At 43.4% G+C, this 23,800-nt stretch overlaps 1 protein-coding gene across 2 annotated transcripts in view; it reads right to left on the bottom strand.

Annotated features, from left to right (window-relative positions):
* The window catches only part of EDRF1 (erythroid differentiation regulatory factor 1), a 403,030-nt gene that overhangs the window by 64,587 nt on the left and 314,643 nt on the right, over positions 1-23,800 (bottom strand). For both annotated transcript variants that reach the window (XM_069239693.1, XM_069239694.1), the window contains 3 exons: positions 15,751-15,900; positions 12,745-12,898; positions 3,178-3,293 (listed from right to left, as the gene is read on the bottom strand). In XM_069239693.1, the coding sequence (XP_069095794.1) occupies positions 3,178-3,293; positions 12,745-12,898; positions 15,751-15,900 (420 nt within the window). The remainder of the gene's footprint in view (positions 1-3,177; positions 3,294-12,744; positions 12,899-15,750; positions 15,901-23,800) is intronic.

The following is a 23,800-nucleotide window of genomic DNA, read 5'->3' as shown; positions in this document are numbered from 1 at the left end:
GATGTGAAAATAAGCGTCCTGCAAGTCCAACGCTACCATACAGTCTCCTCGGTCCAAGGCAGACAGAACCTGCATTTTTAATTTCTTTTTCTTGAGGAAGTAGTTCAGGTCCCGAAGGTCTAGGATAGGAAGTAAAGCCCTGGTCCTTTTTTCGGCACCAGAAAGTAGCAGGAATAACAACCACGACCTACTTCGGGCACCGGGACCTTTTCTATAGCTCCCTTGGTCAAGAGAGCTGCGACTTCCTGGCTGAGAAGTGCCAAATGATCCTCTGGAAGGTGACTAAAGGATGGAGGCATGGCTGGTGGAGCAGATTCGAAAGGGAGGGAGTAGCCCTTTCAAACTATCTGCAAAACAAACCTGTCCGTAGTGATGGATTCCCAGTGGGGCAGGTGATGGCGAATCTTGGCGCCAACTGGATGGGAGTGAGGGGACGGACTAGGAGGGTTTGGGGGCTGCAGGGGGGGCAGAGGTGGAATGGGCAAACCTCTGGTCCCTGTCCCACGCGGGGATTCCGCGTCCCCGGTCACGCAGAGGCTGGACAGCATGGGGAGGTACGGTGGCTGGGCGGAGGACGCGACAATAAGCCCATTCCGTGGCCACGAAAGGGGCTAAAAGCAGACTGCAGGGGGCGAGGAGCAGAGTAAAGACCAGGGGACCAAGCAGTAGGCCGGGAATCCTTGAATCTCTCGAAGGCCAAGTCACTTTGTCTCCAAAGAGAAGGGAGCCATCGAAGGGCATGTCCATGAGCAACTGTTCGACATCACCAGAAAAACCAGAAGTACGCAACCAGGCGTGGTGTCTCAAGGCCAACATCGTAGTAACCGATCTGCCCAGAGAGTCGGTCATGTCCAGCCCACAACAGATTGTGAACTTTGCTGCATCTCTCCCATCGTTCACAGCTTGGGAGACTATAGCACGGGCCTCCTCCGGTATCTGCGGCAGGATTTGTGCAACCGTATCCCACAAAGAGTGAGTGTAGCGGTCCAAAAGGCATGCAGTGCTCACAGACTGCAGCGCGAGACTGGAAGAAGAAAACAACTTCTTACCAAACTGTTACAGCCTTTTTGATTCCCTATCTGGGAGTGCGGAATGGAATTCGCCTGAAGAAGAGGAAGCCTGGATGACAAGACTCTCAGGCATGGGGTGTTGGGACAGGAATTTAGGGTCATTTGGAGCGGGCCGATGTTGCCGTGCGATAGTCTTATTCACAGGAGCCCCAGTGTTGGGTTTGGACCAAGTACCCAAAAGGACATCAGTGAGGGCTTCATTGAATGGCAAAAGGGGTTCTGATGTGGAAGCCCCTGGCTGAAGCACCCCCATCAGGAGAATGGACCTGACCTATAGTAGGAAGCTCAAGGCCAAGAACCTCAGCTGCCCTACTGACCACCATACCATAAGTTGCTCGCTCCGCCGTAGCCACGGTAGGAGGAGGCAGCATGCCAGCGTCTGGAGAAGTATCCAGACCCCTGGCGTTGCCCAATTCCTGAGCCCAGTCCAACGATGGGTCATCCTGGTATTCATAGAGTCCAGGGACCCACCAATCCCTCCCCAAATTCGTACCCATAGGAAAAAGGGTCCAAATCCGACCTGGGGCGAATAGGCCCCATCGAAGACAAAGGAGGCGTCGGCCGATGCCGATCCGACTCCAAGTCGTCTGGGTTCAGGATTGGGTCTACGCCAATAGTGGGCAATCAGGCCGGTGCTGGGGAAGGTCTCAATGGTGCAGCCGGTGCGGATCCGGAGGCGACCTCGGTGGCTGGAGCCGAAGCCGCCGGCGGGGAACTTGAAGGCCCCTCAACCAAACCCCTTGGGTCCTAAGGCGCCATATTGGGGTCGGCCCGCCCAAAGATGAGGCGCATGGCCTGATATAACTCTTTAAATTGGGTGGGGGTCACTCCGGCTCTGGGAAACTCGAAGAAGCGCATTGCGGACCCAGACGCAGGCTCTGAAGACGGAGGCCTTGAGCGTTGACGCTCTCCACGCGCCACGTCAGCCGAGCAAGAGGGCAAAGTCGCAGAGTGATGGGACCTCTTTGACTTCTTCTTACCTGTACCCAAAGATTTAGAAGACGACGAGTGGTGATGGCTCCGTGAACGGTCTCGAGACCTTCCTCTCGATCAAGACCGGGACTTATGTAGAGTTGGGTGTTGGGCCGCCATGAGTTTGAGGAACTGCTCCCTCAAGGCCTTCGGGTGCATGGCCTGGCACTCTGAGCACGAGTTCGGGTCGTGGTCGAGCTCGAGACACCACAGACAAACCCGATGCGGATCCGTCACAGACATCGAGCGGCGACGGTCCTCGTACAGCTTGAGACCGGTCTTCGGGGACATCCTCGACGCACCAAATATGTCACAAAAACTCGACAAAAGTGTCAAAGTCGGTAAAAAAGAGACCAGGATAGCTCTTCTCTGGATCAGCACGTGGTGCGGAAAGAAAAAAAACTGACATCACTGCGCGAAGGCAGTGTCTACATACTACTCCCAACATCATCACGGCAACTACAACGCCAAAGACGCCTGCGGAGTCGACCAATGCTGCCTACCAACGCGCAAGGGTATTGCTCGAAGAAAAATCTCCGGATCCAGTCTGACGCCTGGGGGAAATTCTAATGTAAGGAACCTGCAACTGGAGGTCTCTATCTGATCTAACATATAGAACCATCAGTGACAATGCTGTACTCAAACGCTGGTAGAACTTTAGCAGCTACCGATATGAAAGTGGGGCCTCTTGATGTGGCTGGAGTGGCATTCAGCAGCCATCTTGGGATTTGTAGGGTAGTACCAGAAACGAGACAAAACACAACCTTGAACCTGGCCAAATATGCTAACACTTGCCGCACAAATTCAATCCGGCATCCACTGGGGAACACTCTGATCTGCATAATGTCACTTACTTTATTGTGGCACAACAGCCAAAAACAAAATGAAGGGGGAATATTCAGCCTATCGCACACACCAGTTTGTCGAAAGCATGAGTGTTTATGCAGAGTACTACATTGCAATGTACTGCACAAATACAGATCCATGTGGTGCTAATGTACTTTAGATTTAGATGTAAAAACTGCAACACACTTAGCATCTCAAAGTAATACTGGACCTGCCCAGTATTCCCAAACTATACATTTGCTGCTCCTTTTATATCCTATGTCTGTCATAAATAATACATTGCATGTACCTGCAGAGGTTCTTCTTTAAGTTCCTTCCTAATGAGTTTGAAAGCAGACTGAGTATTTGCCATAATGTCCAAAGCATGTGAGAGTGTCTTCAGTTTTCCAGCACTGCTATTTTGACCTAAAAAGGAGAAATATGTCATATATCATCGGGCATTTAAAAAAGAATACAAATGAAAACGTGTGCTGTTCTACTGTGCTGAAATGGAGAAAAAATACTTTTAAATTCCAAGGGCACAAAGCCTTGACAAGTAAATTAATTACGCCCAATTCATAGAACTTTCCGCCTGTGTTCACAAAGAGATGAAAATTTTGCTTAAGCGCACAAAATTCCCACATCCACGTTCATAAAATCGGCACCTATACTTTTTGAAAAACAGAAAATACAACTTCAAAACAAACAGTTAACAACATTTTCACACTGTTTTAGTGTCAGATCACAGATGGGAAATTGAATGGCCCACGGATTAAGGAGGGAAATTTTCGCAAACACCCAGAAATTCTTATTTTTGTGGGTATTCAAAAGCCACAAACTTGTCCCTTGCATCAACATTTAGCTTCCGAGCCCTACACCTGTTTACTCGACTTAAAGTATCATAAACTCAATCAGAAAATACACTATGGGGGTCATTATGAACACAGCAGTAGTCACCGCCGTGTTCATGCTGGCGGTCTTTTCATAGACCGCCAGCACCCCTGAGACCCTGCCGGCTGCATAAAGAACACGCTGCTGGCCCGGGACATTGTTGACGGCTCAGATGGAGCCGCTGTCAATGCCACTGTGCGGTGGGTGCAGCAGCACCCGTCACGACGATCACTACCCGTAAATCTGCCAGTGACCTGCGCGACGCGGCACTGCACGGGAGCCCCTGCACTGCCCATGCCAAGTGCCTGGGCCCCAAGGGGGGCCCTGGAGCACCCATTCCACCAGCCTTTCCCTGGCGGGGGAACCAGGGTACATTATCCGGAGCCTGTCAGATAATGTAATCTGCTATCGTCAGGCTGCCTGTCGGCGGTAGCGGAGCGCCGCCACAGGCGGCCCTCCCTGTGTTAATAATATGGCGGTCTGAACCGCCAAGTTCATAATGAGGGCCTATATATCTGATGGCTGAGGTCCAGGTTTGCCTCTTGGTTACCTGTAGGATTTGTGGAGGTTTGTATGAATAGCACATTCTTCTTTACCTTACGTTTTATTTTTCATTAGTGGGCTGTTTAGTGAGATTCTGTAACATGTAAAAGTGATTTACACTGACAACCAAATCTTTCTTGAAATATCATTAATAAAGTGCAATAAAAATACTGTTAAAAATAAATAAGCTCATACTTCTGTACTGTCCCCTTTGCAGACGTATAAGTGGACGCAGTCCATGTCTAAAAATCTATACATTTCCCTGCAGTATTCCTGGCACTTTTGTGGAATCCCCAAAAGTTGCTGAATTTCACACAATTTCAATGCTTACCTCCCCACTTGTATGGCCAATACTACTAGAGGCATGTAAAAATACGAGGACTATGCTTTAATCTAGTGAATATGCAAAAAGGATACCCACTGCTATTAATAACAGAGATTATATTTCCAGATATCTGCTGCCTATTTAACCCAAAGGAAATGCAGGTGCTTATTCGGCAAATCTCTGTGAACTCCCAAAACAGTAACAGTTTAGAAGGCGCCATAGACTACTAATGAAATCATTTAACTTGCTACAGTGGATGAACATTTTATACATTTTCCCAGTGACACGAAGGAGGCACCCCATTTATCTTACGCTGCAGCTTTTCAATTACATTCAGGCAGCCACCCATTACAAAACAAGCCTTATATGGAGAAGAACTTTCCCCAATAACTCTGCACAGCTCGAGAATCTGCCAATATTATTTCTTAGCATGGTGACGGGTTTAACGAAGAAGAAAGGAGAACTTCAAACTGAAAGGGTAAAGCACCACTCATAGGCACCCCCCTTGCTATGACTTGTCATCTCTCAATGCCCCCCGATGCCTTTTGGTTTTGTTCCAAAAATGCAGCTGAATGAAAGGCCACAAATGTGCGCCAGGAGGAAACTGGTTTGAGTAAACTCTAGTCATAATGCAACAATAGGTAAGTAGACTAGTTGTATCGTGCTCATACACTCAGTGGGCTTCACGGCATGCGGGAAACGTCTGACTGCTCAAGCAGTACATATCAAAATTCATCAACCTGGAGTCCATATGTGTCTGTTGGGATGTGAAAAAGCTTTGGGTAACGTGAAAATACACAGGCACACTTAGAGAATTATTGGTCAAAGAAACATACTAATTCCATATTTAACAGAAGGGCTTGTTTTCTTGATAAAGCCCTCACACATATAAGCTGTCATTTATTATAACAATAACACATATACATATTATGATGGTAAATCCCACCACCCTCTATTAGAAAGCGTCTTTCTTCTCGAAAACCCTTCAATGATTATATGTAGATCTACACCAAAAAGGGCTTTTGTAAAGTTCAGTAGTAGTTATTTGGGGTTTTAGAATGAAGTTTTTCTGATCCCTGAAAGTCTTCTGGGAAAAGCACTCAGGATTGTCTGAGTACATGCATACAAACCCAGTGTTTATGAAAGTCAGAAACATTTCAATCCACATTGTGAAAGAAAAGGTCAAGCTTCCACAACATCTGTTCACTGGAAGAGTACACTGATCTCGATGGCCAAATATTAACCCTGCGGAGAGAATAACAAGCAGCTACCAAAAAGTGGACTGCTTTCTAGCTTGATTATTGGGCAGCTGTTAGAGTTCAAGACCAAATGCAAACATCTTATTAGCTAAACAAATCTTTTTCTTTGAGCCTCTGCAGAGACAAATTGGAGAAAGCATTGGGCATTTCTCTAAAATTGACTGCCTGTATTAAGAGAGACTGACCTAGAGGGTGGTTTATCAAGAAAATGGATCACACTGTAGCAGCTTTAAGATACACTCTACAGAGAACAAATTTGGATCTGCCCACATGCTGATCCTCCTTTCTACAGAATTCTACTGGGCAAATGTTGGGTGCTTCCAATAAAAAAAAGTGCTTGTTGTACTCTATTGGCTCTCCTCACCTATCATGCATATGCAAATGTGAAAATTAACGTGTCCTGCTATGTGCGTGAGCAACAGCATTGCCAGCCTGATTCAGCATATTTGCAGAGGAATCCCTTCACTTAAGGTAAATCCATGGAGCACAGCTCGAGTGAAGGGTTCTCTGGAAGTAATTTGTGTAGCTTTTTAGGGTTCACTAGCGCCATGTAGTCTTTGCATGGTGGCGTACTATGCCAGTGGCCCCATAAGATTAACTGATGATACATGGCTAAGAATGGGAGAGACTGGAAATCAAAAGAGGACTTGCAAGCAAGTACTCATCTTTAGTTCAGTTTCGTCATATAAAGGTAAGCAAGTTGTTACGTCAATAATAGGTATTTTTTGCGAAAAATGCAATAACATCTTAACAGAGACATGAAGACTTTCACACTTTCTTTATAACAGAAACCGTTACCGATTTAAATAATTGAAAGATGCTACATTCGTGAAATAATCCCCAAAGTTTATCAATGATGTTGATCTTATTCCTGCTGCATCTTTATGCCCGTAACTTTAAAATAATTCACTATTTTTCGAAGTTTAAATGCACATCTCTGCCCAGTTGTCCTTAACGGAACACAATAGACACACTAAATCAAACAACTCTCCCACCCGTTTTCTAACAGCCACTGTATTCGTGCAATTTAGATGTGAACTGGAACGATCATAGAATGTAGGAGTTCTGTAAATCCTGATAAACGAATGAGGGTGGGTCCCCTGTAGATCTCTCTTTGCTGAAACAAAGACTGACAGTCGAAAATGCTATGCAGTTTTTTGGAGGCAGAAAAACCACTGTATACTATGCTCACTGCAAGTTAGCCTTCCTACCAACTGGACTCACATGACAGATTATAATGTTGAAACCTAGACTGTAGGAGTATTTCGAGGGAAATGTGAGGTGTCTTCCGCTGCTACTTCCTATGCCAATGGTGTTCAAATTTTTTTTTTAAATCCCGCACATCTTGTGAAAAAAATAATAATTGCTCCAACCCTCCCATGCCCAAATGATTAACATATTTTCTCACAATCATTCAGGAAAAGTGACAGCTCACATCATATTGAACAAGCCAAACATTGCTAATGGCAGCCAGGTCTCCCACAAAAAAGTAAAAGAATTTAGTATGATCATTTATCAGACATAGTGGGAGGGACCCTGAAGGTTATTTGAAGACCCCCCTCCCCCCCACCTAGTCTGACCGCAATTTGACACCTCCCAGCAAGGACATAGTAACAGAAGACTTTACTGATGGCCCACTAAAAACAGCATTATTTTCATATGATGTTTGACTATTCACCAGAGGCACAATGAATGCTCCTCTTAGCCAGAGCCTGATGTCTCACCTGAAATTAATTAAGGCACCGGCCAGGAGAGCCCACCCCACAGTTTAATGGCCTCTGCATTGTCTAAACATCTTGGGAAAAATCTGTGTTTTTATAACAGACCCTCCCAGTTTTTGTTGATTTTGCGAATCAATATTTTACTGTGAAATAGGCAGAAGTACGCAATAGCCGCAATGTCTATCTCAAAAGCTGCATAGAAATAAACAGCCTCCATATGCTGTGTTTTTTTAGGTCAAAGCCTATCATCTGGTGCAGATGTATTGTTGCAAATGCATAGAGAGGACATGCAGTAAAACCTCACTATGAACACGTTCCATCCATTGCTTACCATTGGCTCCATTTTTTGTAACTCACATTTGCTTGCTTTCTATTTCCTTGCCGTATTTGTTTTAGGCTGTCTAGTATGTCTTTGTCCCTCACATGGACATACTCTGTTTACCACCTTTTGGACTGGCTTTTATTCTTCCCTGAGTTCTCACTTTCTGAGAAGCCTATTTTAATTGTTGTGAAGCACTCCACAAGAGTACATATTTTCAGTTGCCTCTGTTGTATGATAGTTCATAGCAGTAAAAGTCCTGTATTTCTTTGAAAAGGTTTTGTGCTTCCTATCTTTATTCTTGACTGATTCTACTTATCTCTGCTACTACCAGTTCGTGAATTTGACGTGCCTCGGAGGAACAATGTTTTGTCTATGAACTTGCTTATTATGGTCAGTGCAATTTACTAACCGAATAACTTAAACAATCCTCTTCCTCAATTTCATGCCCATGCAATAGGTGCTAGACGTAGAGGAGCAGGGATTGCTGAAGCAACCCCAAAATAACCACGATGAAGTTCAGAAGTAAATGAGCAATAAACATGCCTTGAATTCTTTTATCTTGTCACATTTTCTGTGCATTCAAAGAGAGGTCAAATGTTAGGCACTATCTTCTGAAGGAGGTTGGTGTTTACTTTTCTCTCTCTGACTGCAAAGTGAAAAGATTTATGTGACAATCTTGCTGGGTACTGGAGATATGAAAGGCTGTAGGACTTTATTTTTTTCTAGCACACAAAAATACTGTAAATGCCAGTAAATGAACCACACAAATATTTCAGAATATATCAGAATTAAAAAAGCACAAATGGAGCACATTTGTTTAATTCTTAAGAGTGGTGAAAACAAATATTTAGTACAATCAAAAAAATCACTACATTAGGTGAATGCGGTTTTCACACATCATCATTTGTGTGCTGTATATTTTTATGTCTGTCTGACCAACTGTTATGGTAATAGCAAATGAAAATGTGTTGTCTGTAATGGCGGTACACTACCGCAGCAAGCATACTCTATGCCACTTTACTCCACCCAATTCCACTCTATACCACAACACTTTACACCACTCCACGACACTCCACTCAAGTCTCCAACATTTCATTCCACTCTATAACTCTGTACTCCACTTCATGCCACTCCACTCTTGCACCACTTCACAACACTCTCCTCTTTGCCACTAATTTGCAGACATGCTGAGAAGCAGCCACACTGGTGTACAACATAAACACATTGACAAAGCCAATATCTCTTGCATAAAGGAAACCTATTGGCTTTGTCAATGCTTGTTTCTATTTACTTCCATGTGTTCGTTTTCTCAAGCTCTGTCATAACATGCCTGTGCTCACTTATACAGCGATGGAAACCTGCATTTTTCCTCCTCCTTACTCTGCAATAATGCATTTACCTGCCCAAGGACCGTAACTGTATTCACCAGGCTATAAAAAATAGAACACCGGTTAAAAATTTTAAAAAGTGCATTTCTTTCACATGCAGAAGCATTTCCCCATAGTGCATAACATTACACCACTGTAATGAGAAGTACTTATTAAAAGTGCTGGTTGTTAAGTATGAACTTATAATCATCGCTGCCTCCCCACCATGACGACAATGCCATTAGTCAGCTAAGGGGCAAGTCAATTAACAGGTTTACTATTTGACGCCTACATCTTAATTATTCATGGAGCAACAGACCATTAAATCAAACATAGGAGAGCTTTTTGTACAAACACAGGGGAGGTTTTGGTACAAACGCACATCCTGAACTTGCATAATATGAGGTGGTCTCATATGTCATAATGCACAAAAGGAGGCTTGTTGAAAAGGTATTTACCCTGGATCACAGAGTCTGGTCAAGCAGTGTAGCTGGGATTGCTCCCTGGTCTTCTTGTTTGACAATGTGCAGTTCAACCACTAGATGTGTACTCCTTTCTCATATCAAAGGCTAATACTTTGAGTCAGAGTTTGATCTCGGCGGAGGGGGTTACTCCATCACAACGGTGACGAATATCCTGTCTGCTTAAATCTAAATACCATAGAAAATGCCCTTTGTCTTTAATTCTTGGCATATAAGGTTAGATGTGGGCCACAGGTAGAAGCCACATTTTTTAACAGTTCTCCATAACAAGACCCTGGCGGAAGAACATAAGAGCATTTCCCAAGAGAACCAGAGCACATTTTCAAGAGAAATTAAGTGACAGTCCCTTAATTCACAGAATGTCAACACAGCTAATGCCAGGTTGGAACCTGGTTCCCAACATGGTGGGGTCAGCAGCTCTATGCACTTAGCCACATCTCCTTCTGTGAAAGCATGGCTCATTTTAGGCTCAAGGTTCCACAAAGACCACAAGCTGAGCAATAGTTAGGCAACTGACTTAAGCCAGGCTCAAGCTTTCAGTGGCATGCTCGCCTCTAGGATGCGAGTCTTGTTGCTGGACTTGTCAGCCTTAGGGTGGTCTCCCCCAAGCATTTTGCCTTACTCATCCTGTTTTTGCTAAATTCTTCTTTGGTGGCCTTAGGACTCTGTGCATTTTACCCCTGCTAACCAGTGCTAAAGCACTTGTGCTCTCTCTTTTAAACATGGAAAAATTAGCTTGCACCCAATTGGCACATTTATTTAATTTACCTGTAAGTCCATAGGAAAATGGTACTGCACATACCCAGGGCTTGTAAATTAAATGTTACTAGTGAAATGCAGCACTTATTGTGCCACCCACTTAAGAGTCCCTTTAAACAGGTCTCAGGCCTGTCACTACAACCTGTTTCCGCAGTTTTAAAGTAACATTGTGGCCTGGAAAAATAAACCTTTGTCAGGCCTGAACCCCTCTTTTTAATTCATACAAGTCAATCAACCCACAGGGCAGTGTGCAATGTATTTAAAAAGTTGGACATGTACTTTTAAGTTTTACATGCCCTAGTAGTGAAAAAATCCTAAATCCGTTTTCACTACTGTGCGGCCTACCTCTCCCATAGGATAATATTGGGTTATCTTATTACATTTAACAAGTGATAACGTTCAGTTTGGAGCAGGTAAGAAAATTGAGTTTGATCTCTAAAGAACTGTCATTTAAAACTCTCTCTAATGGCAAAGTTGGATTATGAGTCACAATTCTGAAAATGGCACTTTTAGAAATTTGATATTTTCTTATCCTAACCATTTGGTGCCTGCAGCCTGTATCATGGATCTCATGACTAAGTGTAGCTGGCAGGGGACTTTGTGTATTGCACCCAGACCGTGAGACAAAGGTGGAATATGTGTTGTCAGGACTGGCCATCTATGACTTGATAGAGTGAGTGGAGCTGTCACCTAGCACATCACAAAGACTCTGCCTCAGCACACGCCCATATGGTTTCACACCAGTCTACTAGGACAAGCTGGGGCCAGTGCAGGGGGGAAGGAAATTCCAAACACCTGTGTACTTGCCTCTTGCTGCGGCTCTGCATGAGCAAGCACTGCTGCAGCTTGTCATCTCTTGCAGCTCTCACACCATGATGAGACAGAAGCAAAGTTTCTGTTTTTTAGTTGCCTTCATTGCTATGATAAATAAAATGCATGAGGGGGCAGCAGGCCTATTAGTTTGTAGCAAGCATCTTGTCTTCTGGCTGCATTGTCGGGTTATGGTCTTCGTTCACAAAGTGGAACTTTAGTGCAACTGTTGGCTTTTAAAGAGTGATTAGGGGTATTAGTTGTTCCAACTGTCATTGTAAGTGTGGCTTGTTTAACTTATGCAACAGCAGAAATTGGAGCTGACGGTCTAAGGTTGGAGGGAGAAGCTGAGGACTTCGAGTGTGCTGGATTCCGAGACAGTGGTTACCTTGCTAGACTGAGAACTACATGGTGACTACAAACCTGCACTATCTTGTGCTTATTGTGGTGGTTTATCCAAACACCATGATGTAGGACAAGTACTCATGGCCCTTATCCAAATGCTTGCTGCAGGACAAGTACCCCTGGTCCACACAAGGGGTTGGAGTGCTCTGAGAACAGTTCTGGTTGTCAGCTCAAAGATGAAGGACCTTTTTCTGCTGTGCTGATGTGCCCCGCCACCCCCACTGCCTGTAAGACTATGCCAGCAATCCTGTCCTCATCACCTCATCTTTTTCGCAGGGCTACCCACATTTTCAAGTGCTGTGCGCTTTGCAAGTAGTCCTTACTATCTAAGGTGCCTGTACAAGTTGTGCTGTTGTGGGCAGCTACGACCATTCCTAAGCATGCAGTACAGTGCTCCAATTGTGTTCACATTTCCTTAACCGCTAGATGCCTTTGGTGCTCTTAAAGTCACAAGATCTGTGGCACCCCAAAGTTGAGGAACACCGATAGGGTATTAGTGAAATATTTGATCTAATTTCACAACAGACTGGGCACCTTGTCCCTTATAGTTTCAGTTAGTTGTGCAAAAATTAAGTATAATATTAATAAATAAAAGTAAAAAAGAATGGTAATGCTTTCAGGGTTTGCTATGTTAGTCCTCACACATTTATGAGGTTGTGTTTTGTTAACAGCAATTTTGAAATGAACAAGCGGCACAATTCAAATCACTCTGTAAGAGATTATGTAGGGTTTACACAGTGCTTAATATACAGATACATTTCAACATTTTGTCAAGTGGTGGCAACATTTATTGTGACAGTATAAGAGAGGGCTGGTATGGCACCCCAATTAAGTACAGCTTTGTGCTTGCACAAAGGAAACACATATTGCCTCCTATGCCTGTATCCACTTTTTTATTGCCACACTTGGGAACTAAAAAACTGAAGGATTGCAAGCTAAGGGAACAAAGACAAAAGCATTACAAAGCTTTCTGGATTTTACATATGTACTCACTTGCCATCTGGAATTCTGCAAATGCGACTCTCTCCAACTGCACCCTTAGAAGCTCACAGGGGGCATCTGTTAAAAGTTGAAAGAGTTTTACTGCTTTGCTGTAGTGGTGTTCAGCTGAAACACGGTGCTGTTTCCTTAGATATTCATCAGCGACCTGGAAATGAAACACATTTAATGGATTTCTTTTCCATCTCTCAGAGCAGCCATCTCTTACACTTGCCATCATGTTCTACTGGTTGATAATATTTGTTCATTGTTTGTATGACATTTCTTTCACGCTAGTCTGAGAGGGCCCAGATTCACGTGAGTAGGCCCTGATACCACAAGCCTACACAACAGTGCAATTTGTTTTACTTCTTTTACTATATCTGTTTTCATATGACGCAAACCATGGCATCATTAACAGACAGTGTGATGTTCAAAAATTTTAAATTAACATAACAATGCAAAGAACATAAAAGCATAAAAAGCTTGAGAATAAAATTAAGCTACAGATGTTAAATATAAGCAAAGAATAATATCAGTTACATTACTAATAATTCATACTGCATTTTAGAAATTACTAAATATAAAAGAGCAAAAGAAAAGTACAAGAGACAAAGCGTAAAGGCAAACAAACCATGAAACAGATCATAATCTATGCACAGCATTACTTAAAATATGAACGTCCTCATTTTACAGCAACATACTGTCAGTAACTAACAGTTTAGGTACAGGCAAAGGGGTTTGGTGCCTTGTGTAGGTCTTCCAGTGCTGTTAGCTGCACCAGGATTGCATGAGCTGCACACCAGAAGCTGGGGTGGAAAGACAGGTGCAGCTTACCTTTGCCCTTAGAACACTAACAGTAGGAGTCTAAGATGAATACAGAGGTTTACATGGTGGCAAAGTGATCAAGTGGGAACTGAGAGAGATGTGGCAAGTCCACATCTAGTTGTTACTGGTTCAAAAGATCCCATGATTAAGAAATGTCCACTGTGGAATACGCCTTCCCTGGAAGCCCTGGGAGAGGACAGTCATGGGGAAATATGGAAGCAATCAAGTCGTCCAGGGGAGGTGAAATGCTGGTACCCACTAGAGCCTGACATGTGAAGGAGGTCCTGGTATACTGATTGTGCAGAGGAGTCCACAGCAAAATCCTACTCTTGAAAGGTCTGGCATGGCAGAGGGAAGATGGGGTCCGATACTTCTTGGACCCTTGTGCTTGCCCTTTTCAGGGCACCCCAGCCTGAATGCAGACCCAGTGGGGTAGGTGCTACTTGATGCCTTCCCTTCTTATGCCTCTTGTGCTACAAAGGACTGTGAAACTTTGAGTTTGCTCAAACACTTGGGCACACAGAACTCATTCACTTTTGCATGTAATGAGATTTGTCACTGGTTGAAAGGACTGCCTTCTTCTTCTTAACAGCTTCATAAAAAAAAAATATATATATATATATATATGACATTCTTTGTAGAAGACTATGTCGTAATTATATGGAATAAAGCTGATGAAATTCATTTCTGAATATTGATTCGTCCTCATGAGTCGGTGAAGGGATTAATATATATATATATATATATATATATATATATATATTTATATTTATATATATTTGTATTCATTGATTTCCCATACATTCCAGTAGGCATTTGGTAAGAGACATATTTACCATTTTCTGTATGATATGTCATAGTGGAAATGCATTCTCTGTCAGTAGGGAAAGTAATACACCTACAGCTTATTTTAGAGTCTCCAGTCTCTGGCTGCAGAGCTAGTTGTATCTTCCTAGTAGTTGTTAATCCCTAACCTCATATGGAATCAAAACAATCAAACCTTAAACCCAACCCCCCAGCTTCAAAACTAATCCACGTATGCCCCAGGTGCCCCGACTCAACCCTGTCGCATGGAATATCAAGACACCAGTTGCGCCGTGCAGCACCAGCTGCCCACCAGCCAGAAAGGTTACAAAACTCCCATGGGTCACCATTACTCCTAAAGCTCCAGGAAGCTGGCAACCACCTCCCCCCCACAGATCTGCTAGAGGCCGTCTAAGCACCCTTCTGTATTCTCACAGGCAGACTACAGCATGCCTGGGGAAGGCCAACATGCATCAAAAGACCATATCATTATCAAAAGATCACAATCATTTACTCTGTTATCACTATGATAGGCCCACATACACAGGCAGAATTACCACACACACACACACGCCCACCAATATGCACACAAAAACTTACATTATGACATGCATGCACAGGCAGAAGCTGGCAGAGGCCAGGCTCCCCAGAGTAAGCAAGACTAGCAAGAGAAAATTGTGGCAAGGGCACAAAAGAAGATGGGCTCTCTAATAATGCTGCTCCCACTTTCAGTCTCGGTCATATCTCCTCATCGGCATTATATTGGCAGAGGCTTTCTGGCTCAGCCTATGTAGCGAGAATAGAGTGCTGGGGTCTTGCCAATGAACATCATCCAGAGCACTGGCAAAACTGATGATTTTAGCGTGATATTATCTGTGACCTCTAAAAAAGGAAGTTCGTTTTCAGGATTGGGAAGGGAAAGGCACTCCACACAGGCTCACTGTGAATGAGACAAGAAATGTTTGACTCAACTCAGTTTACAGTGATGGCTGGTTAATTACACAGCAAAACCCTCCCAGCCCTAATGAAATTGCTGCTGCTACTGCTTTAACTTTATGCAACGGCACTGACAATATATTTTCTTTTTGTCAGCTAAAGTTTGTTGATTGCCATCAAACATAAGGAGGAAGAGGTCCAAACACTGGACAATCCTGTAGTCCAGAGATGTTAATTTGGATCGGCGAGTCTTCAAATTGACTGGCTGTAGTCTGTTAAACACAAATACATGGATCCAGCTTAAAAAGAGTGAGGGAGGGACAGAGAGAAAGAAAACTACATGGAGAACAGTATTTTTATATTTTCATTGGAAGACCACATAAACAGTAACATAAAAGCCAACTTAACATTCCTAATAGAAAGATTATAGAAATTGGTTGTGAATGGCAATACCTGATTCCTCAAACAGCTATGGAACATGGATGCAAGTCTGTGATGAATAGTGGCTGCACGATATTGGCAAAGGGGTTGTCGAGCTGATACAGTGTCAACATCGCAGTATTTCAAGGACTTCTGCATGGCGTCACTGACCTCTCTCTCTACCTGTCAGGAAAAAGCACATAACTGAGAGATCACAGGAAAAAAGTATTAAGAACATTGCGCAGCAGACTGGCATACACTAACATGAATTTCATTTGGACAAATGTTACTAGGGATGAGGATTTCATGAAAAAAGCTAATTTGACAAAAACATTACATTCAGAGAGATACAACTGCAGAAAACTTTCAAGGATATTGCTTAATAGTTCTATAAACTAAGTGTAATTTGGAGTGGTACTCGCTCTGGTAATTCACAACCGAAAATGTGCTGGGAAACACAATTGGCACTCGCAATTCAAGAACATGAGGTTGTAGGAATATGAAAGGGGACTCAAATTTCAAACTATCTGATAAAGGTTCCCCGTGCTTGACCAGTGTGTACATAGTACACTGCTGCACCTGACATAAAGGAAAATGTAGGCCCAAGCATCCTGCAGCAAATTCTTTAGGGACTAAGGCAGCATAGGACAGTTACACAGGTGTTTTATTACAGTTTGGCAGATGCAGGACATCTGCAGAAAATTCACAGATATGCTGTGCACCCCCTTTAGAGTGCACACGTCTTTACATATTGCCAGTTTTCTGACCTCTTCAGTGCAATGGAACTTGGTCCCAAATCTGTATGCATGTATTGTGTTTTGTAAAGTGCCATTTGCCACAAAAGCTTTCGTGAAAGGACATCGGGCTACACTCATTTCCCTGGCATTACTGTTCTGCAAGTCAGGAAGCCCAGCAGAAATAAAATGCTACAAAGCACAAGCATTTAGAACAAAATGCTGCTTTCACGAGTAGGTTATGAGTCCCTGGCTACCTCTATCCCAGGGCATGAACACATTTCAAGTGGTAACTCACGTATTATCAGTGAAGTTTGAGTTGAAGCACAATTTTCAACTGAATGCTCGTGGTTTGAAACATTATTGCTGAAGGGTAACTTGATGCAGGAGAAATTAGGGGAAATGGTGTAGATGTATGTTCCCTTTGAGTTCTTAATTATTAGATAACATTGTACAAAACATATATGATTAAAACAGTGTTTAGGTTTAACTATTCTTCATTAAAAAAATCACAATAGGATACAATAAACCCAGCCAAACGAAAATATAACCAGTTAATATAAGACTGGTTCTTTACCTTGTCTCATCAACCTCGGTGATATACAGCCACTTGTAGAAGTTTGTCAAATTAATGTAAGAGCAAGAAAAGTAAGAGGAAGAGAGGTTGATGGTAAAGAGGCTGGGCTCTAGGGTGCAAGACAAACATAAGAAAGCCATCGAATAGGAAGCAAGGAAGGAGTAAATGATTGAAAATATCAACCAATGGCAAGTAATGGGCGGGTTGTATGCCCTTGTAAGTTCTTGGTAAGCCTTTTGTGACCAAACTACTAACACGGTCTGGTAGGCTCAAACTAAAGAGCTGATCTCCCCGGGTCTAGATGCCTCCGTGAGGGTACTCTGCAAGGCTAAGGGTGTGGTACAGGGGAAGAGTTTGATTTTTAGGTCCAGGCTTGAAACCACTTTTGCTGTCTTGCTAGTCTTATTAAAACAGTATGTGTGTGTGTGTGTATATATATATATATAGTTAGAGCCTAGTTTCCTTAGGAAAACCGTTTGTTTTGACAATAACTTGAGCGCCGTTTCACGAATCCTCTCCGAATTTTCAAAACTGGTTTGCCACTTAGGGCTGCTGCTATCTTGAAAGTTTCAGGATGTTACGCCAAGTGGGGGCAGAGTAAAAAGCAAGGGTCCCAAAACACTTTTTCCTGTGCAATTTCCATGGGGATTTTTAGACACGACTACAGCCCGAACCGCTGGATGGAATGACACCAAATTTAACAGAAAGGTAACTCTTGGTCCAGAAAGTGCCCTTGTTATTTGGTGTTAATTTGTTCAGTAGTTCTAGAGCAATTAAAGGTTGAAAATAAACAAATATATATTTATTAGATATATAAGTATATATATATATATATATATATATGTATATATATATAAATATATCACCTAGTGGCGGTCGCCACTAGGTAGTTATAGTAAGGACCTAGTTTCTACAGGAAAAGCATTTTTTTGTTTTGCTAATATCTTTGGCACCGTTTGATGAATCTTCATGAAATTTTCGAAGACAATACGACACTCTCTTCAGCACCTGTCTGGAAAGTTTCAGGATGATCCGTTAAGCGGGGGCATCTCAAAACACTCCCCCACCCCCATTCATTTTTCCTTAGGAAATTTTGAACAGCGATAGCGCCCAACCCACTAGACGGAATTAAAACAAATTTGGCACAAAGGTTGCTCTTCGTCCAGAAAGAGCCGTTTTTGCTATTTGGTGTAAATCAGTTCAGTAGTTTTAGAGAAATTAAAGAAAATACAAATTTGTATACATAGGGATGCAAAGGATTTGCGACCCCTGCCCATCTTGTGCTGAAATCTGATTGAGGTGTTGGCAGCTATGTTGGAAATCTGCATCAGCCCAGTCCCAGAAATAAGGTTAAAAATAAAGAAAAGGGGCCAGGGAACAGACCCCCTTAAGTTCTGGTGGTGGGGTCCTAGAGGATCCCCTGCTGCCCCCCCCATCGATAAAAAGCATTTGTTTTTTAAAAACATGTTTGCAGCAAATTTGGGCCTTCAGGCTTCCCCCACGGTCCCCAATATTGTGACTATATGCCCTGGGGGCACTAAGGTCACATGGCCAGGCCCGTGGGATAGGGTCCTCGGGAGGGGCCATGTGGACCCCCCCTTCCCTCAAAAAATTAAATTGTTAGGCCGGGCTCTGGGGATGGCATCCCTGGGGCCGAGATCAGCTTGGAAGGGGAGCGGGGGGCACACCCCTCCCCCAAAAATAAATACGTAGGCAGGGCCCCGGGGGATGGGGTCCCTGGGGCCAGAGGCCAACCCTACTACACACGGCCCAAGGTTCTGCGCAGTATGGGGTTGGGTTGGTATAGGGTTTGACTGCAGGGCTTTCGGCCCTTTGGGTGGATTAACCTATAGTAATGAAAATTATTTTACGTTGAAAAGACCGTAGAAATTCACGGAAAAAAACAAAGTTTACAGGGACATTATAGTTAGGCCCTGAATGTACTCATACGAAACCACAGAAATTCACCATTTATAGTTGGAGTTCTTTCAAGTTACTATAACTCGCGCCCCTGCCATGCACTGCTAATTAACCCAGATATTACAGCCACTTAGTGAATAAAGTCCTTAGAAGTATAAATGAAAGATTAGAAGGGCGCAAGTTATAGTTATCTTAGTGCGTGAGTTATAGGCTCTGCAGCCACCTCCCTTTAACAACCCAACCCTGTGCCCACCCACAGCCTTTGGCCGTGTTCAGCGGGGATTGACCGCAACCCCGATAACTGCTAAATTACGATGATGAGAATAATGGTTAAATACGCCATCAAAGATCACACTAAACTACTGGATGAAATTGACAAATTAAGTCAGGAACTGAAAAGCAGAGTTTCCAAGGATATATTTGAAGAATTTTCAAAGAATGTACAATTACAATTGGAAAAAACGAAGGAAGAAATCTCAAGAAAAAAAACAGGAAATTTGTGCGTGATTACAAAGGCTATTAAGCTGAGAGAATTCTCACTTTTAACAAGAAGTATGATCACAGGTATAATAAAACACAATCCATGAACAATCCATCCATGAGCAAATGTAATCTTCAGTCCATCTCTGAACCAGAAGAGAGTCAATGTCTCAGACAGCAATGTGTCTGATGTCTCGAATTCAACACTGACACATGGCCCTCAGGCAGGAGTTCATAAAACTATTAAATCAAGGGAGCGCGGAGTTTGCCATGGAGCAAAGCTTTCGAAAAGGGCAGGGGCTCCAGAGCAAAAAGTGGAACAAAGAAGCCAAGGAAAGAACAAAGAATAGAAGACACACACAGGAATGATAACAAGGGGAAGACCACAGACATTATGAACATAGTAAATATGCCCGATTTTACTTTGTTCAATGGGGGGCTAACCTTCTTTCACTGGGGCTCTCCTTCTGTCCTACATCGGTAATTATGTACAAATCAGAACTGACTTGTTTTGCTTCACACATAAACTGAAACTTAAGATGTGCCTTCACACGAAAGCCACAAGACATTCTGACACTCTAGCTGCTCTGACCACGAGTAACCTGTGTATTGATGATGCGGAGACATTACACACATTGTCCATGCTTGATGGTGCTCATAATAGTCATGATGATCCTTATCTAAATCCTATGAATCTATATATTGATGTGAGCCTGAGCTGTAAACCTATGTCCACTTATTTTACCTACATTACACTATAACGCAGCTGAAGTATTGGAGAAGGGTGTGCTAAACAACATGAGAATATAAGGTACAAGTCATCAGTTAGGATAAGGACGAATATGACTCCCCAGCAATTTACAGCCCTTTAAAATCTTAGTGCAGAGTCGGGGATTGTGATACATCAATCTGATAAAGGGGGCAATGAAGTGGTGCTTTCCAAACAAAACGATCTGTTGGAGGGTAGGAGACAAGTGAATGATCCAACATGCTATAATCTCTCTAACAGTATTCAGGTATCAACAGCTAACAAAAGAGATGCTGAGATGTTAGTGGACTGGAGGGAAAGAGGACTCATGGAATAGGAGGAATACCTCTTTCTCAAGTGTGGGCACCCCAGAGTTTCTATTTTGTACCTTTTGCCGAAATTGCATTAGGACCCCGAAAATTCCCCCAGGGAGATCAATTGTTTTCTCGATTGGTTCATTGTTGGAAAATACCTCCAAATACATAGATCACTATCCGAGGCCATTTGTATCAGCACTTCCTGCCTATATCAAAGACACCACACACTCCCTGACGATTATAGATAGAATTCATAGGGAGGATCGAAGTTCACTTTGGTTACCCTAGATGTCAGCAGTTTGTATACAAGCATTACACATAACTGAGGTATCCAAGCATGAAGGCACTTTATGACAGCCAGATCTATTTCCATTCTCTTACATTCTGAGGTGATTCTCGAAATGATCCAATATATGTACCAGCAGACACAGAGCACCTGCTTTGCCCACAGCTGTGCAAACTTGTACATGGGCTGGTGGGAGGTGCAGGTTACAAGTGATAATGAAAAACAAGCTTTATTTCGTCTCAAAGCCATAAAAGCACAATAAAAACATATATAAAACAATAAAAAGATCAACAAATAAGAACATTTTTAAAAAGGGGTTGAGGAGAAAGACTCGGCATCAGGGCCCTGGGACTCAGTATTAAACTACAGTACAGACTACTGGACAGTTTAGGACGTTTTCATAACAAAGCATCATAGACATACAATTCACCTGAAACACATTAAAAGTAACACATGCATAAACAGCTTCCCAGCAGTTCCTCACAGAAAGGCTCCAGAGGAAGACAGTAATAACAGTAGAAAGCTTCAATTGTTGTAGTGTAGGGGGTCAAACAAAACTCATTTGAGGTCATAAAGCACATTCTTCATTCAGTGGAATTTGGCAACTTGGGCTTTGTTTAGCTACATGCGTGTCCCTGGCCGCGAGTCTGGCCCGCACCACCTGCCAAAATCTCCACATTCCCAGTAGAAATCTGCTTACACAGGAGACAATTATGCGACTAGTGTCGAATCTCAATATCCTAGTGGCCTTTTTGCAGGCTCTAACTCTCAGACTCCGACACCACGGAACTATCCAGTTTCTCCTGCAACTGATGAACCTGGGCAGAAAAACAAGACATGTTCGACAGTTTCTTTGGGATCCCCACACATTGGACACTGAGCTTCATGGACTCCCTTAGGATGTGCCCATTTCACAATGTAGGAGACATGTGGTAGAGTTCCATACCGAAACTGCAGATACAGCTGCCTAGCTAGGGGCAGTTCTATCTCATCCAGGAAATCTTTCCACCTCTATGAATCTTTAATAAATATAAAGGCTTCTGTCAGGGGCCCATAACTCGTCTGGGTAAATACAGCAGTCTTTGGAGTGCCAATACACACATCTGAGCACTTGCTTAGTTGTTGCCCTAGCTTCACCAGGGGAGCTCCACAGACTCTCAAGCCCTATTTCCAGGAAAGTGGCCTTGATACACCTTATCCACGGGATAACACGCAAACCAGCTATGGACAGAATTTCCTCTAGTCCCTAGCAGTAGGAAAGAGCTCTGGGGTGAGCCAGACTCTCCCACAGTAAAGGACGCAAGCCTACTTTATCTACAAGGGGTCTCAAGCCTAGATCCAGCCTGGGCGGAAACAAGGGGGTACTTATAAGGAGGCTGATTAACTGTTGCATTTATCGGTTTTCCACTGCAGAAAGCGACTTCACACTAAGATGACCCCACAGTTCTGCTCCATAGCAAGCTGTCACCAGAGCTTGAGAGTTATAAATTTGGAAGGCCGGCTGAATAGGGCAAAACTGGGATCTTAGTAGCATCTTAATAATCCCTCCACCACTTGTTCGAGCTTGAACCTATGCTGCATGATATGTGTGTGACATCCAAGATGCTCTGTGAGCTTTATACCCAGATAATCAAAATTACGTTTGCGCTCAAGGGGATTTCCTGCTAGCCTTGGATCTGCCCTACTTGAGAGCTTTGGGTTCAAAATCACATACTTCGTCTTGATCACACTGAGCTCTAAATCTCTCTCTTTACAGAAACTTTCGAAACAAGTCAGCAGTCTCTAATTACATTGGGGTTTTAAAGAGTAGATTATCGTCCGCAAACAAGATTGTAGAAACCCTCTGATTTGCCAGCTTTGGTGCATCATTATCACACAATTCTAGATGGTCAACAAGGCCATTAATGTACAACGAAATAAAAGTTGGAGCAAGGACACATCCCTACCTAACCCCTCTATTTACTGGGAAGGGTTCAGTCAATTTGCCTGCACTGCCCTATCTCACTCGCGCATAGGTGTCAGTGTGCAATCTCACTAGGATGTCTAATACGTAGCATGGGACCCCCACCGCAGAAAGGACCTTCCACAGGGTCTCTCTGGGGACTAAATCAAAGGCTGAGAAGAGATCTACAAAAACGACAAATAAACGGCTTTGGCCCAGGGTAGTGACTTTCCAATACAGCATTTGGAGGCGGTACACCTGATCTATACTGCAAACAATCCCCCTAAACCCTGCCTGCAAGGAAGTTAAAACATTATTTAAGGACACCCAATCCTGCAGCCTGCCCAGTATTACGTTAGTAAATAACTTTTGCGCACAGTCACTAAGGCTTATTGGCCTATAGTTAGTGGGAGAATCCTGGGAGCCTTTTTTTTTTTTTTTTTTTTTTATAACTAGGGATGATTTCAGCCCCTGCCCATATGTTAGGCTCCCTCAAGAACAGGTCGCCAGAGATTTTATAAAGGACAGGGGCCTTAATTAAAACAATCCCACCTACAGCTTTTAGCAGTTCCTGGACTGTGATCTTATATTGGACAGTGTCATGTGGTTATGATCGGAAGAACAGCCGCAGAGCTTGTAGCATCTCTCCCGAAAGCACAGCAAGACATTCTAGTGGCAATGGAATCTACCATATCAGCTAAAGGGCCCATCCGGTCCCCACTTGTGAGTAGAGGCTAGAGAAATGTGTAACCCAGTCACTAGCTGGGATATTACTTTCTAAGGAGCATGCTCCATCCTGGCTTCCGGTTTCAACCAGATTCCAGAAGGAATGTTGATATTTAGCTCTTGCAGCCTCTCCAAGGCCCTCCCATTTTCCCTCTCCCCCTTTTTTTTTTTTGACATGTAAGAGTGCTTTTTTTATAGCGACACATGGGCGGCCAGGATCAAAGGTCTGTGTCGCTCCTTCACTGCCTTAACCAGAATAACTCTGGCCCTTCCACACATGGCGTTGTATCAGGAGTGTTGGCACCTCCCCCCACTGGCTTGCCTGTCCTCTTTATAAAAATAACTCTCCCTTG

This window comes from Pleurodeles waltl, chromosome 6, assembly GCF_031143425.1.
Source record: "Pleurodeles waltl isolate 20211129_DDA chromosome 6, aPleWal1.hap1.20221129, whole genome shotgun sequence".
Taxonomy (NCBI): Eukaryota; Metazoa; Chordata; class Amphibia; order Caudata; family Salamandridae; genus Pleurodeles; species Pleurodeles waltl.
The sequence above is the reverse complement of the archived record's forward strand: the minus strand, read 5'-3'. Positions and strand labels throughout refer to the sequence as shown.